This window comes from Lolium perenne, chromosome 4 (assembly GCF_019359855.2).
Source record: "Lolium perenne isolate Kyuss_39 chromosome 4, Kyuss_2.0, whole genome shotgun sequence".
Classification (NCBI taxonomy): Eukaryota; Viridiplantae; Streptophyta; class Magnoliopsida; order Poales; family Poaceae; genus Lolium; species Lolium perenne.
The window spans coordinates 312,201,479-312,228,640 of NC_067247.2; the positions used below are offsets into that span (position 1 = coordinate 312,201,479).

Sequence of the window (27,162 nt, forward strand, 5' to 3'; positions counted from 1 at the left end):
CCTCCTCAGGATAGGAACGGGAGTTACTCGATCTCTGCCTAGTTGCGCCGCCCCTCTTTCATAAATATAGAGTGTATCTTGACAAGCAGTAAAATCCTGAAGATATAGACGAGGAGGGGGGATTTGAGTTCAGAGAAGTCGGAGACTGGAATTGAATAACAACCTGGCTGACGCAATTTTCAACATCCATGCTCATGGTCTTTATACAATGCATCACCATGACGATGAAGCATCTGCTTGGTTTGGCCAGCTGCCCGATGTAATTCTACTCTACACCTCACCACTAGTACTGTGTGAGATATATGAGGAGACGAGGAGAAACCTGTTGCCTGCCAAAACTCACCGGTGAGCAGTGGTTAAGCAACACGAAGAGCCGGGAGGCTCCCACGACCGCTTAGTGGGCCCTGGCGCCTCGCGTCGTCCCGCAAAGTTCTAGCACACGTCCAGGCGGCTGCAAGGGCGTGCCACCTGACCTAGACCTGGTCAGGAAGGTGTTAGATTGCTTCGACTAGTCTCCTGCATGGTAGACACGTAAACATTAAATACGAGCCCGATCGGCTCTCAGGTTGCCCTGTGGATCGGCTCAAAGAGCCGATCGCCCCATGGTTCACGTTGGATTTACGATGACATGGGGATCCTGCTTGATCAAAACAAAGCTAAACCAATCTACGACAGTTTAGGGTTTTCACCGCATAACCGGAACATCCTACGCGTAGCTGGGCCTAACAGATACGAAAGATGATGGAAACTACTCCTAAAAGAGGCCTAAAAACCAACATTAAGTCAATTCCCGGAACATCCCTTGTAGGAACGGTAAAACAACACCTAACGCACTACCGGATCATCCAACCCCAGCATAAGGCCTAATCATGCAGATATTAAACTAATCCTTGAAGAACAAGGAGCAACTATAACAGATCGGATCCACTAAGTAACGAACAAACAAGGTGCTGCCCTTACACCTGGATAGGTGCAAGGACAGCTAGATATCGAAGGACGGCATTGCTAAGCAAATATGTGTAAGAAAAGCATCAATGCAAGCCCAAAACATCTACGATAAATAGTGCTACTCGCCATCAACAATGCTTCAGCACGAGTAACACAAGGTAATCGAATAAACGTGTACTGCCTAGATCGCAAGATGCGATCTAGGCAGCATGATGCTTACCCGGAAGAAACCCTCGAAATAAGGGGTGGCGATGCGCCTGGTTTGTGTTTGTTGTGAACGTGATTGTCCTCCTTTCTCAATAACCCTAGATACATATTTATAGTCCGTAGACTGTCTAACGTGGGCATAAACCCAACCGTGTACGAGCTAGACTCTGTCTTCCAATTCTAAATACGATCTAATAATATATAGATACACGGGCAATTTAGCCCAAACTCTCGTGCGAGGCCGCTTCAGATATTCTCCATGTGCATCTTCTTCAAGCCCATCTCGATTACGGCCCATCTCCTGATTTGGCCAAAATCTGGTGATAACACATGCCCCCCTGGTTTTGGTAATGATAATTTCAAAACCACTCTGTTCCTCCTTCGTAGGGTCATGTTGTGGCAGAGCAGAACCGCTTCAGTATCTTTCCATCATGATACCCGGTCTTCTCAACTTCTGCATGATTGACAGTTTTGGCACCGCATCCTCGAAAACTGTTCAAGCATTAAATCTCCACTATATCCCCTTTATTTACCGCATCGAGCAGTTCATCTCTTCAATCCCCTGCTCCGTACTAGCCATCGGCAAAAAACCCATCTCGGCCGCCATGGATTCCTCCTCCTCCTCTGGCCTATCCTTCCAATCCTCCTCCTCCAGCGAGCCGGAGCCGGACTTCGACCTGATGGCAGCGTACGAAGCCCTCGCCCCAGAATGGTGGGACGAGAGAGATTGGGCCTTCACCGACGAGTCGGAAGACGACGCCTCCCTGACCGACGGGGAGGACAACCTTCATCTCCTTGCGGTTGGGGGATTGGAGGAGGAGAGCGACGATGACCTCTTCTCCTGGGACGGCTTCTCCTCTTCCGACGAGGAGGAGGAAGAAGAGGATGACAGCCCCTCCGACGAGCCGCCGGCGAAACGCTTCCGCGCCGGGTCGGATGCCGAGGACGACGACGACGACAATGACGAGGAGGAAGAGGCCCCTGCCGAGGGCTATGGCAGCAGTGACGAGGAGGTCGCCGCCGGGGCAAAGACTGATAGCGGCGCAGACGGCGACGACGAGGGCAGCGACGGCCCGTAGATTAGGGACTAGTAGTAGTGCATTAGGCAGTAGCTCATCCTTTTGAGAGTAATCGACTCTTCCTTGTAAAATCCCTCTTTGAATCAATGAAAATGTTCTTCCAAGATGAATTTTTCAACTGTCCAATTTCAAATCTTCCGATTGTCAAAATAAGTCAACGCACCAAGAACCGATAGCAAAGTATCGGTTTTTCACCATCAAACGCCAATAAGGCCAAACTCAATGACTTCTAAAGTCGATGGCTGTGCATCGGCTGTTCTGCTCTTAAGTCGATGTCTGTGCATCGGCTGTACTTAGCATCCTGTTGCGTCGTACATATACTTCTTTTTACCGGCCGATTTCATACATCGGCCCCCATATTCCACTGTTCATCATCCCCATATTTGGGAAGAGAAATTTTTTTTTACTGGCCGATTTCGTGCATCGGCCTCCATATTTTACTGTCCATCATCCCACATACTTGGGAAATACTTCTTGAGATGCTGGCCATTGACAGCCACTGGGAACTTCACACCATCCAACTGTTCAAGCATGTAGGCATTGCCCTTCAAAACCTGGATGACTTTGTAAGGACCGTGCCAATTTGGAGACCATTTACCATACACTTTGTCCTTAGTCCCCAACGGCAATACAGCTTCCCATACCAGATCACCAACCTGGAACTCCTTTGGCTTCACCTTCTTATTATATGCGCGAGCCACCTTAGCCTTATTCTCCTTGATCTTCTCAAGTGACCATAGTCTGAGTTCCGTTGCATCCTCAATGCTGTCGCTCATTAGGGCTGCATATTCTTCAGCAGTTAAATCATTCTGAAATGTAATCCGTCTCGACCCAGCCTTGATTTCCCAAGGTAACACAGCTTCTTGTCCATAGACCAGCTGGTATGGCGAGGTTTTTATTGCTCCATGACACGACATGCGGTAAGCCCACAAAGCCTCCGACAACACCTCATGCCATCGTCTAGGGTGCTCGTCGATTTTCCTCTTAATCAGCTTGATCGAGCTCTTGTTGGACGCTTCAGCCTGCCCGTTTGCTTGAGCATAATATGGAGACGATCGGATCAACTTGATCCCCATGTCATCGCAGAACTTCTTCATCTCCTTCGACACGAAGACCGAACCTCCATCGGTCGTGATAGTCTGGGGAATCCCGAATCTATGAATGACATGTTCCAACACGAAACTGATAACATCTTTCGATGCTACTGACTTCATAGGGATGGCCTCCACCCATTTAGTGAAGTAATCTGTAATGGCCAGAACCCATTCATGGCCTTTGCTCGATGCGTGGGATGAATTTTGCCGATCATATCCATGCCCCAACCTCGGAATGGCCAAGGTTTGACAATAGGATTCATTGCTGATGCGGGTACCATCTGAATGCTCCCAAACTTCTGACATGCTTGACACCCTTTATAATACTGGAAACAATCTTCAAGCATGGTAGGCCATGATACGTCTCCGACGTATCGATAATTTCTTATGTTCCATGCCACATTATTGATGTTATCTACATGTTTTATGCACACTTTATGTCATATTCGTGCATTTTCTGGAACTAACCTATTAACAAGATGCCGAAGTGCCAGTTCTTTGTTTCTGCTTTGTTTTGGTTTTAGAAATCCTAGTAACGAAATATTCTCGGAATTGGACGAAATCAACGCCCGGGGTCCTATTTTGCCACGAAGCTTCCGGAAGACCGAAGAGGAGACGAAGTGGGGCCACGAGGTGGCCACACCCTAGGCGGCGCGGCCCCCCTTGGTCGCGCGGCCCCCGTGGTGTGGGCCCTCGTGCCGCCTCCCCGACCTGCCCTTCCGCCTACTTAAAGCCTCCGTCGCGAAACCCCCATGCACCGAGAGCCACGATACGGAAAACCTTCCAGAGACGCCGCCGCCGCCGATCCCATCTCGGGGGATCCAGAGATCGCCTCCGGCACCTGCCGGGAGAGGGGATTCATCTCCCGGAGGACTCTACGCCGCCATGGTCGCCTCCGGAGTGATGTGTGAGTAGTCTACCCCTGGACTATGGGTCCATAGCAGTAGCTAGATGGTTGTCTTCTCCCCATTGTGCTTCATTGTCGGATCTTGTGAGCTGCCTAACATGATCAAGATCATCTATCTGTAATTCTATATGTTGCGTTTGTTGGGATCCGATGAATAGAGAATACTTGTTATGTTGATTATCAATGTTATGTCTATGTGTTGTTTATGATCTTGCATGCTCTCCGTTACTAGTAGATGCTCTGGCCAAGTAGATGCTTGTAACTCCAAGAGGGAGTATTTATGCTCGATAGTGGGTTCATGCCTCCATTGATATCCGGGACAAGGATGGTAAAAAGTTCTAAGGTTGTGGATGTCTGTTGCGACTAGGGATAAAACATTGGTGCTATGTTCAAGGATGTAGTTACTGATTACATTACGCGCAATACTTAATGCAATTGTCTCGTTGTTAGCAACTTAATACCGGAGGGGGTTCGGATGATAACACGAAGGTGGACTATTTAGGCATAGATGCATGCTGGATGGCGGTCTATGTACTTTGTCGTAATGCCCAATTAAATCTCACTATACTCATCATATCATGTATGTGCATGGTCATGCCCTCTTTATTTGTCAATTGCCCAACTGTAATTTGTTCACCCAACATGCTATTTATCTTATGGGAGAGACACCTCTAGTGAATTGTGGACCCCGGTCCAATTCTCTATCTTGAAATACAATCTCTTGCAATACTGTTCTACTATTTTCTGCAAACAATCATCTTCCACACAATACGGTTAATCCTTTGTTACAGCAAGCCGGTGAGATTGACAACCTCACTGTTTCGTTGGGGCAAAGTACTTTGGTTGTGTTGTGCAGGTTCCACGTTGGCGCCGGAATCCCTGGTGTTGCGCCGCACTACATCCCGCCGCCATCAACCTTCAACGTGCTTCTTGGCTCCTCCTGGTTCGATAAACCTTGGTTTCTTTCTGAGGGAAAACTTGCTGCTGTGCGCATCATACCTTCCTCTTGGGGTTCCCAACGAACGTGTGAGTTACACGCCATCAAGCTCTTTTTCTGGCGCCGTTGCCGGGGAGATCAAGACACGCTGCAAGGGGGGTCTCCACTTCCCAATCTCTTTACTTTGTTTTTGTCTTGCTTAGTTTTATTTACTACTTTGTTTGCTGCACTAAATCAAAATACAAAAAAATTAGTTGCTAGTTTTACTTTATTTGCTATCTTGTTTGCTATATCAAAAACACAAAAAAATTAGTTACTTGCATTTACTTTATCTAGTTTGCTTTATTTACTACTGCTAAAATGGCCACCCCTGAAAATACTAAGTTGTGTGACTTCACAACCACAAATAATAATGATTTCTTATGCACACCTATTGCTCCACCTGCTACTACAGCAGAATTCTTTGAAATTAAACCTGCTTTACTGAATCTTGTTATGCGAGAGCAATTTTCTGGTGTTAGTTCTGATGATGCTGCTGCCCATCTTAATAATTTTGTTGAATTATGTGAAATGCAAAAGTGTAAAGATGTAGATGGTGACATTATAAAATTAAAATTGTTCCCTTTCTCATTAAGAGGAAGAGCTAAAGATTGGTTGCTATCTCTGCCTAAGAATAGTATTGATTCATGGACTAAATGCAAGGATGCTTTTATTGGTAGATATTATCCCCCTGCTAAAATTATATCTTTGAGGAGTAGCATAATGAATTTTAAACAATTAGATACTGAACATGTTGCTCAAGCTTGGGAAAGAATGAAATCTTTGGTTAAAAATTGCCCAACCCATGGACTGACTACTTGGATGATCATCCAAACCTTCTATGCAGGACTAAATTTTTCTTCGCGGAATTTATTGGATTCAACTGCTGGAGGTACCTTTATGTCCATCACTCTTGGTGAAGCAACAAAGCTTCTTGATAATATGATGATCAACTACTCCGAATGGCACACGGAAAGAGCTCCACAAGGTAAGAAGGTAAATTCTGTCGAAGAAACCTCTTCCTTGAGTGATAAGATTGATGCTATTATGTCTATGCTTGTGAATGATAGGACTAATATTGATCCTAATAATGTTCCGTTAGCTTCATTGGTTGCACAAGAAGAACATGTTGATGTGAACTTCATTAAAAATAATAATTTCAACAACAATGCTTACCGGAACAATTCTAGTAACAACTATAGGCCATATCCTTATAATAATGGCAACGGCTATGGTAATTCTTATGGGAATTCTTACAACAATAATAGGAACACACCCCCTGGACTTGAAGCCATGCTTAAAGAATTTATTAGTACACAAACTGCTTTTAACAAATCTGTTGAAGAAAAGCTTGGGAAAATCGATATACTTGCTTCTAAAGTCGATAGTCTTGCTGCTGATGTTGATCTTTTGAAATCGAAAGTTATGCCTAATGAAAATCATCATAATAAAATTGTTACTACAGCAAATGCCATCCAAGTTAGAATTAATGAGAATATAAGATTGATGGCTGAACTGCGTGCTAGGTGGGATAGAGAAGAAAATGAAAAACTAGCTAAAGAGAAGAATGTAGCTAAAGTTTGGACTATTACCACGACTAGTAATGCTAATGCTACACATGTTGCTGCACCTCCTACTATTAATAATAAAAGAATTGGTGTTAGCAATGTTTCCACTTCTAATGCAAAGCGCGAGAAACTACCTGAAACTGCTAAAACTGCTGAAACTGCCTGTGATAAAGCTGCTGAAATTTTTTCCAACATTGGGGATGATGATCCCATTGCTTTAGATTATAATGGTTTGAATTTTGATGATTGCCACATCTCTGAAGTTATAAAGTTCTTGCAAAAACTTGCTAAAAGTCCTAATGCTAGTGCTATAAATTTGGCTTTCACGCAACATATTACAAATGCTCTCATAAAAGCTAGAGAAGAGAAACTAGAGCGCGAAGCCTCTATTCCTAAAAAGCTAGAGGATGGTTGGGAGCCCATCATTAAGATGAAGGTTAAAGATTTTGATTGTAATGCTTTATGTGATCTTGGTGCAAGTATTTCTGTTATGCCTAAGAAAATTTATAATATGCTTGACTTGCCACCGCTGAAAAATTGTTATTTGGATGTTAATCTTGCTGATCATTCTACAAAGAAACCTTTGGGGAAAGTTGATAATGTTCGCATTACCGTTAACAATAACCTTGTCCCCGTTGATTTTGTTGTCTTGGATATTGAATGCAATGCATCTTGTCCCATTATATTGGGAAGACCTTTTCTTCGAACTGTTGGTGCTATCATTGATATGAAGGAAGGTAATATAAAATATCAATTTCCTCTCAAGAAAGGTATGGAACACTTCCCTAGAAAGAGAATGAAGTTACCTTTTGATTCTATTATTAGAACAAATTATGATGTTGATGCTTCGTCTCTTGATAATACTTGATACACACTTTCTGCGCCTAGCTGAAAGGCGTTAAAGAAAAGCGCTTATGGGAGACAACCCATGGTTTTTACCTACAGTACTTTGTTTTTATTTTGTGTCTTGGAAGTTGTTTACTACCGTAGCAACCTCTCCTTATCTTAGTTTAGTGTTTTGTTGTGCCAAGTAAAGTCGTTGATAGAAAAGTTCATACTAGATTTGGATTACTGCGCAGAAACAGATTTCTTTGCTGTCACGAATCTGGGCTGTTTTCTCTGTAGGTAACTCAGAAAATTATGCCAATTTACGTGAGTGATCCTCAGATATGTACGCAACTTTCATTCGATTTGAGCATTTTCATTTGAGCAAGTCTGGTGCCTCGATAAAATTCGTCAATACGAACTGTTCTGTTTTGACAGATTCTGCCTTTTATTTCGCATTGCCTCTTTTGCTATGTTGGATGAATTTCTTTGATCCATGAATGTCCAGTAGCTTTATGCAATGTCCAGAAGTGTTAAGAATGATTGTGTCACCTCTGAACATGTTAATTTTTATTGTCACTAACCCTCTAATGAGTTGTTCTAAGTTTGGTGTGGAGGAAGTTTTCAAGGATCAAGAGAGGAGTATGATGCAACATGATCAAGGAGAGTGAAAGCTCTAAGCTTGGGGATGCCCCGGTGGTTCACCCCTGCATATTTAAGAAGACTCAAGCGTCTAAGCTTGGGGATGCCCAAGGCATCCCCTTCTTCATCGACAACATTATCAGGTTCCTCCCCTGAAACTATATTTTTATTCCATCACATCTTATGTGCTTTGCTTGGAGCGTCGGTTTGTTTTTGTTTTTGTTTTGTTTGAATAAAATGGATCCTAGCATTCACTTTATGGGAGAGAGACACGCTCCGCTGTAGCATATGGACAAGTATGTCCTTAGTTTCTACTCATAGTATTCATGGCGAAGTTTCTTCTTCGTTAAATTGTTATATGGTTGGAATTGGAAAATGATACATGTAGTAAATTGCTATAATGTCTTGGGTAATGTGATACTTGGCAATTGTTGTGCTCATGTTTAAGCTCTTGCATCATATACTTTGCACCCATTAATGAAGAAATACATAGAGCATGCTAAAATTTGGTTTGCATATTTGGTTTCTCTAAGGTCTAGATAATTTCTAGTATTGAGTTTGAACAACAAGGAAGACGGTGTAGAGTCTTATAATGTTTTCAATATGTCTTTTATGTGAGTTTTGCTGCACCGGTTCATCCTTGTGTTTGTTTCAAATAAGCCTTGCTAGCCTAAACCTTGTATCGAGAGGGAATACTTCTCATGCATCCAAAATACTTGAGCCAACCACTATGCCATTTGTGTCCACCATACCTACCTACTACATGGTATTTTCCGCCATTCCAAAGTAAATTGCTTGAGTGCTACCTTTAAAATTCCATCATTCACCTTTGCAATATATAGCTCATGGGACAAATAGCTTAAAAACTATTGTGGTATTAAATATGTAATTATGCACTTTATCTCTTACTAAGTTGCTTGTTGTGCGATAACCATGTTCACTGGGGACGCCATCAACTACTCTTTGTTGAATTTCATGTGAGTTGCTATGCATGTTCGTCTTATCTGAAGTAAGAGCGATCTACCACCTTATGGTTAAGCATGCATATTGTTAGAGAAGAACATTGGGCCGCTAACTAAAGCCATGATCCATGGTGGAAGTTTCAGTTTTGGACATATATCCTCAATCTCATATGAGAAAATTATTAATTGTTGTTACATGCTTATGCATAAAAGAGGAGTCCATTATCTGTTGTCTATGTTGTCCCGATATGGATGTCTAAGTTGAGAATAATCAATAGCGAGAAATCCAATGCGAGCTTTCTCCTTAGACCTTTGTACAGGCGGCATAGAGGTACCCCTTTGTGACACTTGGTTAAAACATGTGCATTGTGATGATCCGGTAGTCCAAGCTAATTAGGACAAGGTGCGGGCACTATTAGTATACTATGCATGAGGCTTGCAACTTGTAAGATATAATTTACATGATACATATGCTTTATTACTACCGTTGACAAAATTGTTTCATGTTTTCAAAATCAAAGCTCTAGCACAAATATAGCAATCGATGCTTTTCCTCTATGGAGGACATTTCTTTTACTTTCAATGTTGAGTCAGTTCACCTATTTCTCTCCACCTCAAGAAGCAAACACTTGTGTGAACTGTGCATTGATTCCTACATACTTGCATATTGCACTTATTATATTACTCTATGTTGACAATATCCATGAGATATACATGTTACAAGTTGAAAGCAACCGCTGAAACTTAATCTTCCTTTGTGTTGCTTCAATGCTTTTACTTTGAATTATTGCTTTATGAGTTAACTCTTATGCAAGACTTATTGATGCTTGTCTTGAAGTGCTATTCATGAAAAGTCTTTGCTTTATGATTCACTTGTTTACTCATGTAATATACATTGTTTTGATCGCTGCATTCACTACATATGTTTTACAAATAGTATGATCAAGGTTATGATGGCATGTCACTCCAGAAATTATCTGTGTTATCGTTTTTCCTGCTCGGGACGAGCAGAACTAAGCTTGGGGATGCTGATACGTCTCCGACGTATCGATAATTTCTTATGTTCCATGCCACATTATTGATGTTATCTACATGTTTTATGCACACTTTATGTCATATTCGTGCATTTTCTGGAACTAACCTATTAACAAGATGCCGAAGTGCCGATTCTTTGTCTGCTGTTTTTGGTTTCAGAAATCCTAGTAACGAAATATTCTCGGAATTGGACGAAATCAACGCCTGTGGTCCTATTTTGCCACGAAGCTTCCAGAAGACCGAAGAGGAGACGAAGTGGGGCCACGAGGTGGCCACACCCTAGGCGGCGCGGCCCCCTTGGCCGCGCGGCCACGTGGTGTGGGCCCCTCGTGCCGCCTCTCCCGACCTGCCCTTCCGCCTACTTAAAGCCTCCGTCGCGAAACCCCCGCACCGAGAGCCACGATACGGAAAACCTTCCAGAGACGCCGCCGCCGCCGATCCCATCTCGGGGGATCCAGGAGATCGCCTCCGGCACCCTGCCGGAGAGGGGATTCATCTCCCGGAGGACTCTACGCCGCCATGGTCGCCTCCGGAGTGATGTGTGAGTAGTCTACCCCTGGACTATGGGTCCATAGCAGTAGCTAGATGGTTGTCTTCTCCCCATTGTGCTTCATTGTCGGATCTTGTGAGCTGCCTAACATGATCAAGATCATCTATCTGTAATTCTATATGTTGCGTTTGTTGGGATCCGATGAATAGAGAATACTTGTTATGTTGATTATCAAAGTTATGTCTATGTGTTGTTTATGATCGTGCATGCTCTCCGTTACTAGTAGATGCTCTGGCCAAGTAGATGCTTGTAACTCCAAGAGGGAGTATTTATGCTCGATAGTGGGTTCATGCCTCCATTGATATCTCGGGGGATGACGATGAAAGTTCTAAGGTTGTGGATGTGCTGTTGCCACTAGGGATAAAACATTGGTGCTATGTTCAAGGATGTAGTTACTGATTACATTACGCGCAATACTTAATGCAATTGTCTGTTGTTAGCAACTTAATACTGGAGGGGGTTCGGATGATAACCTGAAGGTGGACTTTTTAGGCATAGATGCATGCTGGATGGCGGTCTATGTACTTTGTCGTAATGCCCAATTAAATCTCACTATATTCATCATAATATGTATGTGCATGGTCATGCCCTCTTTATTTGTCAATTGCCCAACTGTAATTTGTTCACCCAACATGCTGTTTATCTTATGGGAGAGACACCTCTAGTGAACTGTGGACCCCGGTCCAATTCTCTATACTGAAATACAATCTACTGCAATACTGTTCTACTATTTTCTGCAAACAATCATCTTCCACACAATACGATTAATCCTTTGTTACAGCAAGCCGGTGAGATTGACAACCTCATTGTTTCGTTGGGGCAAAGTACTTTGGTTGTGTTGTGCAGGTTCCACGTTGGCGCCGGAATCCCTGGTGTTGCGCCGAACTACATCCCGCCGCCATCAACCTTCAACGTGCTTCTTGGCTCCTCCTGGTTCGATAAACCTTGGTTTCTTTCTGAGGGAAAACTTGCTGCTGTGCGCATCATACCTTCCTCTTGGGGTTCCCAACGAACGTGTGAGTTACACGCCATCAGGCCAATAAAATCCCGATCGCCTGATCAGCCACTTCATCTTATGAGCCGATTGGTGAGTTCCACAGGCACCTTCATGCACCTCATGCAAGAGCCGATTGGACTCGGCTGGTCCCGAACATTTGAGAAGTAATCCTTCCAATGTCCTGTAGAACATGTCATCGCCAATCAGTACGTACTTCATGGCCCTATATCTTATCCGTTTAGGTGCCCCCCCGAGCCGAATCTTTCAAATAATTGAAGATATCGGCTCTCCAATCATCTGGTTCCATGAACTGCACCTGAAAATCGGCTCCATCGGCTACGTCCTTGTATCCTGACGCCATTTGTGCGAGATCGTTCGCCTCGGTATTTTGCGACCTTGGGATCCAATGGAAGTTTATATATCTGAACCGTGTCATCAGTTCACGGCATTGCATCCATAATCGAAAGAGCGACTCGCTCTCACACTTGTACTCTTCCGTGAGTTGAGAAATCACCAACTTGGAGTCTCCAAAGATCTCAACTGCTTCCGCCACAGCGTCCAATAGCAACTCCATTCCCTTACACATCGCTTCATACTCAGCAACATTGTTGGTGCAAGGGGTAGCTATCCTGATGGAGAAGGAAAATGTTGCCCCCCGAGGCGACACGAGTAGCACGCCGATGCCGCAACCATCCTCACAGACCGATCCATCGAAGAACATGGCCCATGCACGCACAGATAGTGCGGCTACGTCCGTGTTTATTCGTTCAGCGATAAGATCGGCCAACGCTTGTCCCTTGAGTGCTTTCGCAGGTTGATACCGGATGTCAAATTCCGATAACGCAAACATCCATTTGCCGAGTCGGCCTTTCAGTACAGGAGCCGACAGCATGTGCTTGATGACATCCGATTTGCAAATGACGATAATTTCTGCTGACAGCAAGATGTGCTGGATCTTGGTGCAGGTGAAAAATAGACAGAGGCACAACTTCTCAATTTCAGGGTACCTTGTTTCTGCATCCAACATCCTTCTGCTGAGGTAGAAAACCACTTTTTCCAGACCATCATAAACCTGCACCACCACTGATGCGATGGAGGTGTCACCAGCGATAAGTAAATGTAGAACGGCCTGTCCTGCTGCGGCGGAACTAACACAGGTGGCTTCGTTAGGTATTCCTTAATATCGTCAAATGCTTGTTGTTGCTCTGCCCCCCAGCGAAACTCCTCATCAGACTTGATTTTAACCAATCCCATGAACGGCTCGATTCGTCCTGACAAGTTAGAGATGAACCTTCTGACGAAATTAATTTTGCCGATGAGACATTGGAGCTCCTTCTTCGTGGTGGGTGGCTTCATCGTTCGCACTGCCTCTTGACTTTTCAGGCCGATCTCAATTCCACGTTCATGAACCAAGAAACCCAGGAACTGACCGACCGTCACACCAAAGGCACACTTCTTTGGATTCATTCTTAGTCCGAACTTCCTAGTTCGGTCCAGGACGTGTCGCAAATCCTCCAAGTGTCCATCCATCGAAACAGACTTGACCACCACGTCATCGATGTAAATTTCCACCAATTTGCCGATTAAATCATGAAAGATGTAATTCATGGCTCTTTGGTACGTTGCGCCAGCATTCTTCAGCCCAAAAGTCATGACTACATATTCAAGCAAGCCCACCGAGCCTGGCACTCTGAATGCAGTCTTGTGTATATCTTCTGGATCCATAAAAATTTGGTTGTAGCTGGCATTGCCATCCATGAAACTTAAAATTTTATGACCAGCAGCTGCATTGATCAATGTCTCCGCTACTGGCATTGGATATTCATCCTTTGGAGTGGCACTGTTGAGGTTCCGAAAATCTATGGCGATGCGCCATCGGCCATCCTTTTTCTCCACAGGTACGACATTGGAAATCCATTCAGCGTACCTGCATGTCCTGATGAACCCGGCGTCCAACATCTTCTGGATCTCCTTCTTGACTTCCACCAAGATTTCGGCCTTCATCTGTCGTGCTCGCTGCTGGAACGGCCGAAATCCTTTCTTCAGGGGGAGCCGATGCTCAATGATGCTCCTGTCTAACCCAGGCATCTCCGTATAATCCCATGCAAAACAATCTGGGTACTCTTTTAACAAGGCAATCATCAGGCCCCTGAGATGTGGATCTAACTTTTTGCTGATAAATGTTGGTCGTGGCTTATCCCCAGGACCAATGTCAATCTCTTCCAGCTCATCAGCTGATGTAAACCCATACCCCAGCTTTCCATCGCCTGCTAGATCAATGCTGCACACAGGCAAAGTGTATGTTGAGGATAATTTTGGCCGATTGCTAGAATCGGCCTCCTTTTTCATTGCTATGCTTGATGAGGGTTTACAACTTCTTGGCGCTTCACTATGGCTACGTGACATGCTCGAGAGGAGATTCTGGCTTTTTATTTTTTGGGGCTGATCGCAGGGATCGGCCTTGCCACGTACGCCTAGTGCCTTAGATCTTGCTACTCTGTCAGGCCGGTGGATAAGACCAGCCTCACCCCGTTTTTTGAAGCTTCGATGCGCTCACAGCCGTCCAAACTGATTCCAGAGAGCGGCTCTTGGTCGTTTGCATCCCAAATATTCATGGCGCTAGTGAGATCTCGATTGAGTCATCTGCCTGAACTACCTCCACGTCATCTCCATCCCACTGTATGATGCATTGGTGCATTGTTGATGGAATGCAACAGTTAGCGTGAATCCAATCCCTTCCAAGCAGGACAGCGTAATTGCTCTTGCTGTCGACGATGAAGAACGAGGTGGGTATGGTTTTTCGGCCTACGGTCAGATCTACATTCAGAACACCTTTTGCTTCTGATGCTTGGCCGTTGAAATCGCTTAACGTGACGTTGGTCTTGATCAGATCGTCATTGGAGTGTCCCAAACGTCGTAGCATGGAATACGGCATTATGTTGGATCGCCGCTCCCGTGTCAACCAACATCTTGCCGACAGCTGCCCATCGATATAACCTTTTAGGTATAGAGCTTTCAAATGCACATAGCTCCTTTCTCGTGGCTTCTCAAAGATCACTGGCCGTGGACCGCAGTCGAGTTGAGCCACCGATACTTCCTCGTCGTTTGGAGCACAAAACTCTGACGGGAGTATGAACACCATGTTTGTATCAGCCGATGCCTCTGCATCGGCTTTTGTCTGTTTAGGGCGCCACACTTTCTTTAGCGGGCGCATCTCTGACTCCAACGTTTGTTGAATTTTCACGGCCAGATCGGGCCGTGCCTTCCTCAACGTGTACAGGTACTGTGCTTCGGCTTCCTCCAGGTTTCGTAGCCGCTGCACCCTACGCTTCTGAGAATGGCTGAGTCCATCAGGGCACCACCTTGGCCGGTGGTACCTATCTTCTTCTTCATCTGACTCCTCGAAGTCTTCATCTTGAGACGACTCAGCTCGTTTGTTCTGAGGTGGGAGAGGCCCTAGACGTTTGAACACTGAAACTCCCTTTGTTCCCTTCCTTTGCGGTCTACATTCTGGGCAGTTCTCGATTGTAGGCAATCGGCTCATTCCTGAGTCCCAGCAGTGTTTAAAGAAAGGACAATTCCAATGCCTATCTATGTCTTCTTGCTCTCTTGTGTTTCCTCTAGCGTGACGCTCGTACCCTTCATCGTCTCTATCATATCGACGATACCTCCTGTCATCTGCATCAGACCGACGATATCTTTCGTCATCCACGTCGTAGCGCCGACGTCGGTCATACTGCTGCTCATATTTGTTAAGGAGATGCGCGGAGAGTGGTCGTCGATACCGCACGCTTCTCACTTCTTCTTCTGTCAGGTACCGTCTGTTATCATGTTGGGGCCGGTCGCGTGGATCGGCCTCCTCTTTCTTCTTGCCACGGGAGTGACTGCTTTCTGCTTTATCCTTGTCATGGCGGTTACCAAGCCCTGCCATGTTGACATCAAAAGAGAAACCTGGCTCACATCTTATGGAGTGACTGAGATCCACCATGTTGACGCCAGGAAACGGATGTGTGTCTACTTTCATGGCAAATTGTCCGAAGATTAATCGGCCTGACTCTATCGCCATTTGAATCTGGGCGCGCAACACTTTGCAGTCGTTGGTGGCGTGGGTGAACGTGTGATGCCATTTGCAGTATGGCCTACCGTTCATCTCTTGTGACGTAGGAATTTTGTGGCCTTCGGGTAACTTCAGCTGTTTCTCCTTCAGCAGCAAATCAAAAATCTGCTCAGTTTTGCTTAAATCAAAGTCAAACCCTTTTGGAGGCCCTGGTTGTTTCACCCATTTGCAGGACACGGGAACTGCCGTCCGAGTCCATTCAGCCACGGCGACTTCCTGATCTTCCGCAAGGTCTTCATCCTCCTCAGCGTCGACCAGGCCTATCGTGCGCTTGAACTTATCTTGGTACAACTCTGGGTGGCGCTGTTCATACGACGTTAGTCTCTGGACCATGTGCGTCAACGAATTGTACTCCACTTGGAACGTCAGATCCTTGAGTGGCGCTGCGAGGCCTGCCACGGCCAGCTCGACTGCTTCTTTCTCAGATAAATGAACCGAATAACATCGGTTCTTGACAGTTCTGAAACGTTGAATGTATTCAGACACCGTCTCTCCTCGCCTTTGCCGAACCTGCGTCAGATCGGCAATGCCCGCTTCGGTAGCTTCTGAATGATATTGTATGTGAAACTGCTCTTCCAGCTGCTTCCATGTCCGAACTGAATTTGGGGGTAGCGAGGTGTACCACCCAAAGGCTGGACCCGTGAGAGATTGGGCAAAGAACCTCACACGTAGCTGCTCTGATGCTGAAACCATGCCCAGCTGTGCCAAGTATCGGCTCACGTGCTCGATGGAGCTAGATCCTTCTGATCCACTAAATTTTGTGAAGTCAGGGAGCCGATATTTAGGAGGCAGCGGGATCAGGTCATACTCATTGGGATACGGCTTGGAATAGCCGATTGTTTTCTTCTTCGGCAGGATACCGAACTGATCTCTCAGGATTGCGCTGATCTGATCCACAGTAGGAGCTGTAGAGGTTGAGCTGTCCGGACTCGTTGTAGTGGCATATTTAGTTAGCCATGCCTGTTTCTCAGCATCTGCTCCAGAACTCCCCGCTGCTCCAGCAACCCCTCCTGTCGTAACAATAGCTCCTACTCCGGCAATTCCTCCTGCCGAAGTTTGGATCGCGCGCGTCCAGTTGTTGCAGTCCGGCACGTATGTGCACACGTATCCATGTGGGATCTCCTTGGGCGGCTCATACAAGAATTGGTAGTCGCCAGGATCACCCCCAACCTTGTAGACAACGTATGCCGGTGAACCTTGTTGCTGTGGAGCTGCCATCGCGAATGGCAGTGGTGGCCCGGTGTGGAATGATATCTCTCCCTGATGAGTCCCTAAAGCGGGTCCTGACGGAGAATACTGATGTTTCATGATTTCTTGCACCACACGAAGCGCAACTCGCTCAAGCGTATTCACCAGGCTCTCAGAATGCCGATGTAGAGAATGAGCCACAACATAGTTAATTTCTTGGCGCAGGGCTCTGGTACGTTCCTCCGAAGGGAGAGACAGATCTAAACCCTCGAACGCGCCTTCGGGTGTGAATCCTTTAAACCTGATGCCGTGCGAACGGGTCTTCTCAAAAGAGCCGATGAGATCAGCTTCAAAGATGGCCTTCCGCTCATCGTATTTCTTCTTATGTTCTGCAGGTAGATCCTCGTACTTGATCGGTTCGTCCGACATCTTGGCTGCCGATGTTGACGTGGTTGTTGTAGAAAGTGTCCCACCGGGCGTGCCAGAATGTGTTGCCTGCCAAAACTCACCGGCGAGCAGTGGTTAAGCAACACGAAGAGCCGGGAGGCTCCCACGACCGCTTAGTGGGCCCTGGCGCCTCGCGTCGTCCCGCAAAGTCCTAGCACACGTCCAGGCGGCTGCAAGGGCGTGCCACCTGACCTAGACCTGGTCAGGAAGGTGTTAGATTGCTTCGACTAGTCTCCTGCATGGTAGACACGTAAACATTAAATACGAGCCCGATCGGCTCTCAGGTTGCCCTGTGGATCGGCTCAAAGAGCCGATCGCCCCATGGTTCACGTTGGATTTACGATGACATGGGGATCCTGCTTGATCAAAACAAAGCTAAACCAATCTACGACAGTTTAGGGTTTTCACCGCATAACCGGAACATCCTACGCGTAGCTGGGCCTAACAGATACGAAAGATGATGGAAACTACTCCTAAAAGAGGCCTAAAAACCAACATTAAGTCAATTCCCGGAGCATCCCTTGTAGGAACGGTAAAACAACACCTAACGCACTACCGGATCATCCAACCCCAGCATAAGGCCTAATCATGCAGATATTAAACTAATCCTTGAAGAACAAGGAGCAACTATAACAGATCGGATCCACTAAGTAACGAACAAGCAAGGTGCTGCCCTTACACCTGGATAGGTGCAAGGACAGCTAGATATCGAAGGACGGCATTGCTAAGCAAATATGTGTAAGAAAAGCATCAATGCAAGCCCAAAACATCTACGATAAATAGTGCTACTCGCCATCAACAATGCTTCAGCACGAGTAACACAAGGTAATCGAATAAACGTGTACTGCCTAGATCGCATCGCAAGATGCGATCTAGGCAGCATGATGCTTACCCGGAAGAAACCCTCGAAATAAGGGGTGGCGATGCGCCTGGTTTGTGTTTGTTGTGAACGTGATTGTCCTCCTTTCTCAATAACCCTAGATACATATTTATAGTCCGTAGACTGTCTAACGTGGGCATAAACCCAACCGTGTACGAGCTAGACTCTGTCTTCCAATTCTAAATACGATCTAATAATATACAGATACACGGGCAATTTAGCCCAAACTCTCGTGCGAGGCCGCTTCAGATATTCTCCATGTGCATCTTCTTCAAGCTCATCTCGATTACGGCCCATCTCCTGATTTGGCCAAAATCTGGTGATAACAAAACCCCAATGTAAGTTTTTTAAAAAAAATTTACTCTACTATACTCTTTTCAGCATATCGTCGTGTGTGTCCATGATACCTTTTCCTTTACATAAATGTGATGCAGAATGCAGCAGTTCGCCGGAAAGCTAAAGGAGCCGCTCGCAATAGGCTTCCCGAGCTGCCCAATGACATCCTACTCAAAGTCTCACGACGAGCACTGCATGGGATATACCTAAGGACGAGGTATAATGTAAGTAGTACTTTTTATTTCTTTATTACTCTACTAGTACTTTTTTTTTTTTTTTTTTTTTTTGAGCCAAACTGCGTATATTCAACAGATATAGATTACAAGAACCCAGGTACACGCACAGGAACACACGCAGGCACCGCAACCAGCGGCACCACCGACATCACCGGAGAAGAGGAGATCGAACCACCATCTAGCCCAAAGCAGAGAGCACCTACTCGCATGAAGAAGGCCGCAAGGTCCATCCGCCACGCTGTCCTCGTGTGTGTCCATGATAACTTTGTTTCTTTAGAGACCGGAAACTGAAGCAGCCGCTCGCGATAGGCTTAGTGAGCTGCCTGATCACATCCTACTCAACATCCTAGAGCGGGTGGACACGATGGATGCCTTGAGAACCTGCATCCTCTCGAAGAGAATGCTGCAGCTCCCCGCCATGCTCTCGCGGTTCGACATAGATGTTGGCTCCCTCACGCAGCACCATGGCAAGGCATCCCAACGCTATTTGAGCATTACTCACGTTGCTCGGTACAACAATGCTCTGGCTGGTGTCACGGAGAAGATCCTGTGTAGGAGGAGTTCAGAGATACCCATCATCCACAAGCTGAGGGTCAGATGCTATTTGAGGCCTGATGAGTGTCTCCCCATCACCAGAGCTTTGGCCAGCACCATGGCGACCCAGGAGGTCGAAAACGCCGAGTTTGTGTCCCTCGTAGAGGACCCCTATATAGGATCCAGACCTGACGAGCGCTATGCGAAGCGATTCAATACCTGTCTTGGTGACTGTCCAGCTGCATTTGCTGGCCTCACACGCCTGTGGCTGTGCAACATGAGGTTTGGCAAACTGGACATCCCCAACATCCTCAGCACCTGCAAGCGGCTGGAGCACCTGCGCCTCTCGTGCTGCGACGCAGGTCTCGGTTCGGTGCTGCTAGTAGAACATGATCAACTTGTTGAGCTCATAGTCGAGCGTGGCCATTATGAGGCAGTCCATCTCTACCGTCTACCAAAACTCCAATGTCTGACTTGTGCTGGTTGGTGTTTTCCAGTCCCACTGGCTTTTGGCTATGTCCCGCTGCTTTCAACACTAAGTCTTGCACAAACGGGTATTAGTTTAACTACGGATATCCACTTAAGTCAGCTCCTTACTAATGTCCCCTCAATAAGCGAGCTGCACCTGGATTTTAGAAGTGAAAAGGTACTCGCTCATTCCATCCTACTCTGTGATGCTCACAATCGAGGATGATTTGTTTGCAGGCACTCGGTTATTAATTAATTTGCTTCTTTTGTGCCAGATTTGGGTTGTACCAGAATGCCCTAAACTGCTAGCTCCTGTGTTTGGAAAACTAGAGTATGTGAATCTGGATAATCTCCGTGAAGGATGTGATATTGCTTGGACCAACTTCATTCTTGAAGCCGCGCCCCGCCTACGGGAGTTATGCATCACGGTCTGGGATCACTCGTGCGAAATGATGACAAACGAGTACGCTCGAAGGGGACTTGGATACTGCGAGAAAGCAAATGTGGAGTGGCAACCATCTGTACCTGGTCTCAAGCACAGGAATCTGGTCAAGCTTACCATCCACGGCTTCCAACCCAATGAAAACATGGTGCAATACGTGAGGAACATCATGAAAGTCGCCGTGAACATGAGGGAGATATCGCTGCACGACAGAAAGGCGTGTGAGCACTGCCGGTACTTGTATCACAGAGTCAAGGTATGCCCTTCTACATATCCGAGGACCAGCGAGAAGAAGGATATGCTGAGGGTGGAGATGACCAAGGAACTGGGGATTGCGGCATTGCCTGCTGTGATCCACTTCAGGTCATGATAATCTAGAGTTTATCCTAATGATGTTGAAAGAGATGCATCTGTATGACATTCTATCCTACTCAATGTCGTTGGAAGGAATTCCGTAGTCCAGAGTCTATCCTAATGTTGTTGAAAGAGATGCATCTGTATGACATTCTATCCTAGTCAATGTCGTTGGAAGGAATTCCATAGTCCAGTACTTGCTCTACTCTTTGTTTATTTTACTTTTTCTTTGAATTGAAGCTAGCCTGCACTAATGGTCCTAGTCAGTATTTGCTAATCTATAAGTTGAATGTATTGGAGGCTTAGGGAGCCCTTGCAACAAGTCAGTAGTAACAGACTAACACTACGATAAGTGCAGGCAAGCTTCAATTTCGTAAGTGCAAGGGCTCTCTAAGCCTCCAACACATTGAAGTTATAGACTAGCAAATACTACTAAGCCCAGCAAGAGAAACATAGGAAAAATAAATTGCACCAAATAGTTCAAATGTATACTCTGAATCAATGCTCAGAAAATGGTGTTCCACTGGGCATATACACTGCTGCAGCAGATTCTCATTTCCTAAGGTCTGCATACACAATCTCAAGAAAAAGGGAGGGGTTCCTCATACACGATTGACAATGCCCTCAGCGAAGAGAGAAAGTTTTTTCATACACAAGTAACACACTAATTGCCAAGTATGTGCTATGCCTCTATACACAACTCGTTGACATTTGAGATATACACGTCAATGGATCATGCCAAGAGCAAACTGAACATTCCATGTACCTGCACTCCTACAGGCCCTGCCCGTGTTTCTCACCGAGATAGAGAAGCAACTGTTGCTGTGTTGCAGACGCATGTGATCTAATTGTCAATTCAGAAATATGGGCTACATGGCACTTTGCGAGGGAGAAGCTACTTGATGTAGCCTCATGAGATTAGGAGCAGTGCAATCATTCATCCTGCAGCACAATCATGAGTTCTCCGCCTTGACTAAGGACACTGTCCAGAAACACAATTAGTTCTTCTTTGCCCTGAAACTGCTTGGCTGAGGATAAATCACTGTCCAAATTAAACCAGACACCATCAACGCTTCGAATTGCCACCCAATGCCTGCCTGACCAGAGCCCCCTAAACCTCCTGACAGGTACATTGATCATAAGACCTGCCAGCGCTTCTGCATCCAGATCTATCGAAGATGCACCCTTCCGGTGATCATGCCAGACTACCTTCTTCTTTCTTGCTTCTAACGCCGCGATAAGTACATTTACATCGTAGTTCCCGGTTAATGCATTGTGGTGGGGCTTCCAAATCAACGATAGGGGAGTCCATTTGTCCTTGTTTGGGTCGGTAAGAGCAAGATTTTCAGAAATACCATCCAAGTCAGCTCGGGTGAAAGATTCCTTTTCCTGAGTCACAGAAAGACAAGAGAGACATTTAAAACATGGTAAGGCCAGATTAAACAAGGTGGTGTGGAAGCAAAGGAATGAACTATGATGTACCTACTAAGATCATGCTGCTTGTAGACAACATAAAATCATTTACCTTTGTAACTGTTAGTTCACGACGATATATATTTTACTGATTGTAGCATATGCTGTATCTACTAAAACCTTGTCAATATTATTTATTCACATTCCTAGTAATACTAACTATTAAGAGGAGGTAGCTACAGCGATGAAAAATTTTAAGCGCCAAAATTGTTTGCCACTTCCGCCAATTTTTTCGACACCCACACCATTGTACATTACTACACACCTGATTGATGTGACACTGACGCTGCCTCTTCTCAGCTCCTCCAAGACCAAGCCTACCGAAAAATTCCTCGTTGTCTTGGACGATGATGGCAACCAGGTGAACCAAAACTATGGTCACCACGACCATAATAGGGCTATCGTCCTAATCTCACCATCCCAGAACGATGTATCTCCGGACAACAGCAACGGAAACTAAAACGGCGATGGCACCCCTTCCAACAACAAGGAGATCAACTCTCCCGATGATGACGACGATCGTGCCTCCTCCTCGTCACCGAGAAGCAAAAGAAGACAAGGCGCAAGTGGCCAACAACCTAGTGCATGTGGACCGTTGACGACGACCTCACTCCGATGACGACGTTATCATGCAGTAGGTTGTCAGCCCCTTGCGCCTTTTCTTCTGCTTGTAGATGACAATAGAGGAGGCACGATCGTCGTCATCATCGGGAGAAGTGGTCTTCTCGTTGTCGGGAGGGCACCATCGATGTTGTTGTCGTTACCATCTCGTAGAAGATTAGGACAATCGCCCTAACATGATGTGGTAATGATAGTTGTGGTTCACCTAGTCGTCATCGTTGCCCAAGGCCACGCTGAATTCCTCGGTAGGCTTGGGCTTTGAAGAGTTGAGAAGAGGCAGGCCGGCACCATAGTGATCAGGTGTGTAGGAATGTGCAATGTAGAATAGATCATGCTGCTTGTAGCATATATTGAAAACGTAAAGTGCCAATCATTTATATTTGTGATTGTAAGGTTACGGTGATCAGGGCAATGAAATAACATCTAAAAGGGCAATGAAATAACACCTAATATCAAGGAGCGGACAAACAGTAAAATCGCAGCACACAAGCACATTATTTAGTAGGTGCGCCCAGGATCTGTATCGAGTGAATAGTCCTTTTCTATTAAAGTTCATTCAGGATATCGTAGCGTGGGTTTTTTCTGCTTCTATTTTCAGTTTGAGTTTCTGCTCGTAGTTTTTTTAAGGGAGAAAAATAGGGGTGATATGCTAAAAAACAGAAGAAAGAGACATGTAGCATAGTGATAACTAGGGAACGACCCGATTTCCCCTAAGAATTTGCTAGCATGCAAGCGAGATAATCACGAGAGGATATACACAAGACAATCGAGACAACTTTAATTAATTTATTTTTTGAAAATATACTCCCGTGGCTCACATAACAATTGGATTACTGAAACTATTTTTTTGGGTATAAGTGTATAACTGAGATTTATAAGCTAAAGTTAAAAATAATAATACATAAAACTGTCCAGACTGGCTCTCGGTCCTATCATCATCATCCTATGTCAATGCATTATTCATAACTAGGAAAGCAACATTGATGTAGGAGTGTATTTTGCTAGGTCTTGCAAAGTTGGTCGCACAAACATTAATGAATAAATTACTGTGAGTCATGACATTGATTGTCCCCGTACAAAATAAAAAACTGCCAGCATATTCAAAACCATACATGACATTGCTGCTAAAGTATCTCGATCGGAAGGTTTCGGTTATTGCAATCTTTCCCCTAGTTAAACAACTGCTCTGACTTGGCGCCGTAGGGACCCCAAACCCATGGCTATTGTTGCGGGAGAGCCTTCTATTTCATAGGTGTGGTTGTTAACCGAGTCCCTTGCTCCGAGAGCTAGATCATCTTCTAGCCAGAACATTAGTCATAAGGGACGAGGTTAACAACTAAGCCTATGAACTAGAAGTCTCTTGCAGCTCCATGGTCCATACAGTGTGAAGTCAAAATGGTTGTTCAACTAAGGAGTGAGGTTGTGGTGAACACAAGTCTTCAGGTCCAGACAATTTGGCATAAGTTCTCCATGTGGATTTATATATGCTGACATTCTTTTTATTTCGAGGGGACATGTGTTGTCATGACTCACGCTAATTTATCTGTAGATGTTTCTCTGTGCGGCTAACCTTGCCAGACCTTACACAATATAAGCGCCTACGTCAATGTTGTTGTCCAAGCTAGGAATAACGAATTGAACTAAGATGACGATGCTAGGGGTGGGAGCCGGTCTGAAGAGGTTACGTATTATTATTTTCTAGTTTAGCTAACAAGCTCAATTATGTCAACTGTTAGTTTTAGTTATCCAATTGTTATTCGAGCAACGAGAGCATAGATTCAATCATCCTTATCTTAATACTAAAATAACTTAGCATTGTCTTGTTTATATTTTCATGTGTGTTCTCTCGTTCGCATGTATTGACAGGGAATGACCCGCTTGCGCAAAAAATTGGGTCATTCCACAACATGTCATTATTTTCTGTTTCCACAGAAAATCACGTGCATATCTATTCTTAAAAAACCACGAGCGGAAACTCAAACTTAAAAATAGCAAAAAAACACGATATGGGATCCTGAACACACTCTTAAAGAAAAGAAAAAAAAGGACCCCTCGCTCCATACAGATTCCTAAACGCCCCTACTAGAGACTTAAGTACTTGTGTGCTGTGGTGTAGCTAAAATTGGAGATCACCTTTTCCCCCTGAGATCAAACTTTCATATAATCCAGATCAACAAGGCAGGATCCGTGGTCACCCAAGGCACCTATAGGTAGCAGAGAGGACAATTCACGCTCTCTCCATACATTGTTGATGGTGCAAACTCCCTACCGCTACAACGTCAAGAGTGGATGTACGAATTACGATGGCACATTACCGCCCTCCAGTCACTCTCCACAAGGTCACCCCACCTAGATCCAAACTTGCCAACTACATCACAGTCCAGATTCGAGAGTGGTTGGCTTTTCTGCCTCTCTAGTCCGGAACCAGAAGCCCGGGTTAGAGTGGTGCAAGCTTGGTGGCGACGTGCTGGCAGATTGGGGCATGACCCAGGTTTGATAGCAACATGGTCGACGAACTGGGGCACGGCGCGAGGTGTTCCGCAACAAAGGAGGAGAGTAAACTGTCCACCAGCTTGTGCTGATGGGAGAGGTTGACGAGATGAGAGTGAGGCAGGGAGCAATTATTCTGTTCGGTGAGAGGATTCTGTCTGGAGAGGGTATATTTTTCTTCTTAGAAACTATGGCGTGTAGTTTCCCAAAACTCACCTAGGTGGCAATTGAAAACAGCATCAAGCAAGTCACATGATCACACACCTAGCATGTCTCCATTACATATGGTTGAGCATGAGCGTGCAAGACGGATGGGCGATACCCTTAAATGCATTGATATGAGCTAATGGCGAGCAGTCCCCACCGGATGGGCCAAGAATTGACAAAGTGGCTTGCGTCTCTTTCTGATGAGAAGGATTATGGTTTCAACCTTCTCACTACAAGGTGGATTTAATCTCATGAAAAATGTGCCCACCATCTTCAGTAAGGACGGAGTAGAGCACAACTCTCAACTAATCCAACAATTCCTACCGAGTGAGTAACTCGAACGCTTAATTAGGTCCTTCCTACTTCCCATGTGTGGGTGCTGTGCCGATGCTACTTGACAGGAATAACAAGGGGAACAAGAAAGCAAGATAGACCCGATTTACTCTACGGACTCAACTGAAACCTAAGATTAAGCAAAGTTCTCAACTGAAGTTACTGCAATCATAACAAAAAAAAACATAATTGAGAGCATGAAGCGATGGTGCAGTAGCAACCAGCGAGAGAGGAGGAGGGTAACCTGCATAAGGTTGTTGAGGGCGTGGAGGAGACAGAACTGCATCCTCTGCCTTTCGTGGTACACCTTGCTGCCGCCGCCGCCGCTGCTTTCCGCCGAGCCTGGTCCTTCCTCGTCCGGATTTGCTTCTGATCTGGCTAACGAAGACTCCATATGATGCCGCGACTGAAGTGGCGGCGGGGGTCGCGCTTTTATCGCCGCAGATTACAGACGGGACGGCAGCGGATTGTTTTCCTTCCCTCACGGCCGCGCTCTAACACAGGGACTTTGCGCCGCCGACGCCTCGATGGGTCGATGGGATTGGAAGCCAAACTGAAGGGGGATTTGCCTAATCGGGACACCGATGCCTTATTTCCTTTCTCTTCTTTTTTTTCTTTCTACTAGAGTTTATTTGCTCCTTTTTTTGAGAGGATTTCCCCTTTTCTTTTGCAACGATTATGCGCAAACTTTGTGTGATATGACGTCACCCACTAGGTGCAGTTTACTTTTTTTTTAGCAAGAAGGAAAACGTACACGAACACACACGAAAGACGCGTTTATCGCACGGTGTAATTGAGATTTAAAGTATTGAACTTGGATAATAAACAAAAAAAAAGTACTCGTACTAAATTGCATGGCGGGTAACATAACTTACCGGTGCAGTTCGATGGGTCATCATACACTGATTATACGTCATTACAGTGTCTGAACTTGTTGTACCTGCTCGAGTGTGGTCACCGCCTTGTGTAGAGCGATGTATCGGCTAACGTGGCATGCACGGGACCCATATGTTAGTCCGGTTGTGTCTTACGTCAATCGCTCCACATTAATTTTGCAAAAACCCCCTTGTTGAATACTGGACAACCTGATGTGCCCGACCGCCACTACCATAGCAGTGTACTACCCCCAATTATTATGAGAAGCATAGAAGGGAGAGGGAACGGCGGCACACCAAGAAGGAAGAATGGAGAGTGTCAGCCCCACAAATCAACACATGACTTTTCTACGCACTTTGTGCTCACCCGT

General features: G+C 45.5%; 2 protein-coding genes across 2 annotated transcripts; one reads left to right on the top strand and one right to left on the bottom strand.

The window, feature by feature from the left end:
• Positions 1-1,835: 1,835 nt before the first annotated feature.
• Positions 1,836-20,895, top strand: LOC127347810 (uncharacterized). Its single transcript, XM_071818221.1, has 3 exons — positions 1,836-1,955; positions 19,272-20,174; positions 20,272-20,895. The coding sequence occupies exons 1-3, from the start codon at positions 1,836-1,838 to the stop codon at positions 20,806-20,808; spliced, it is 1,560 nt and encodes a 519-aa protein (XP_071674322.1). The 3' UTR covers positions 20,809-20,895.
• Positions 20,896-21,254: 359 nt separating this feature from the next.
• LOC127296133 (josephin-like protein) lies at positions 21,255-26,500 on the bottom strand. The gene is made up of 2 exons (XM_051326162.2): positions 26,161-26,500; positions 21,255-22,181 (listed from the first exon to the last, which is right to left on the bottom strand). The coding sequence occupies exons 1-2, from the start codon at positions 26,308-26,310 to the stop codon at positions 21,726-21,728; spliced, it is 606 nt and encodes a 201-aa protein (XP_051182122.1). The 5' UTR covers positions 26,311-26,500; the 3' UTR covers positions 21,255-21,725.
• Positions 26,501-27,162: the final 662 nt, after the last annotated feature.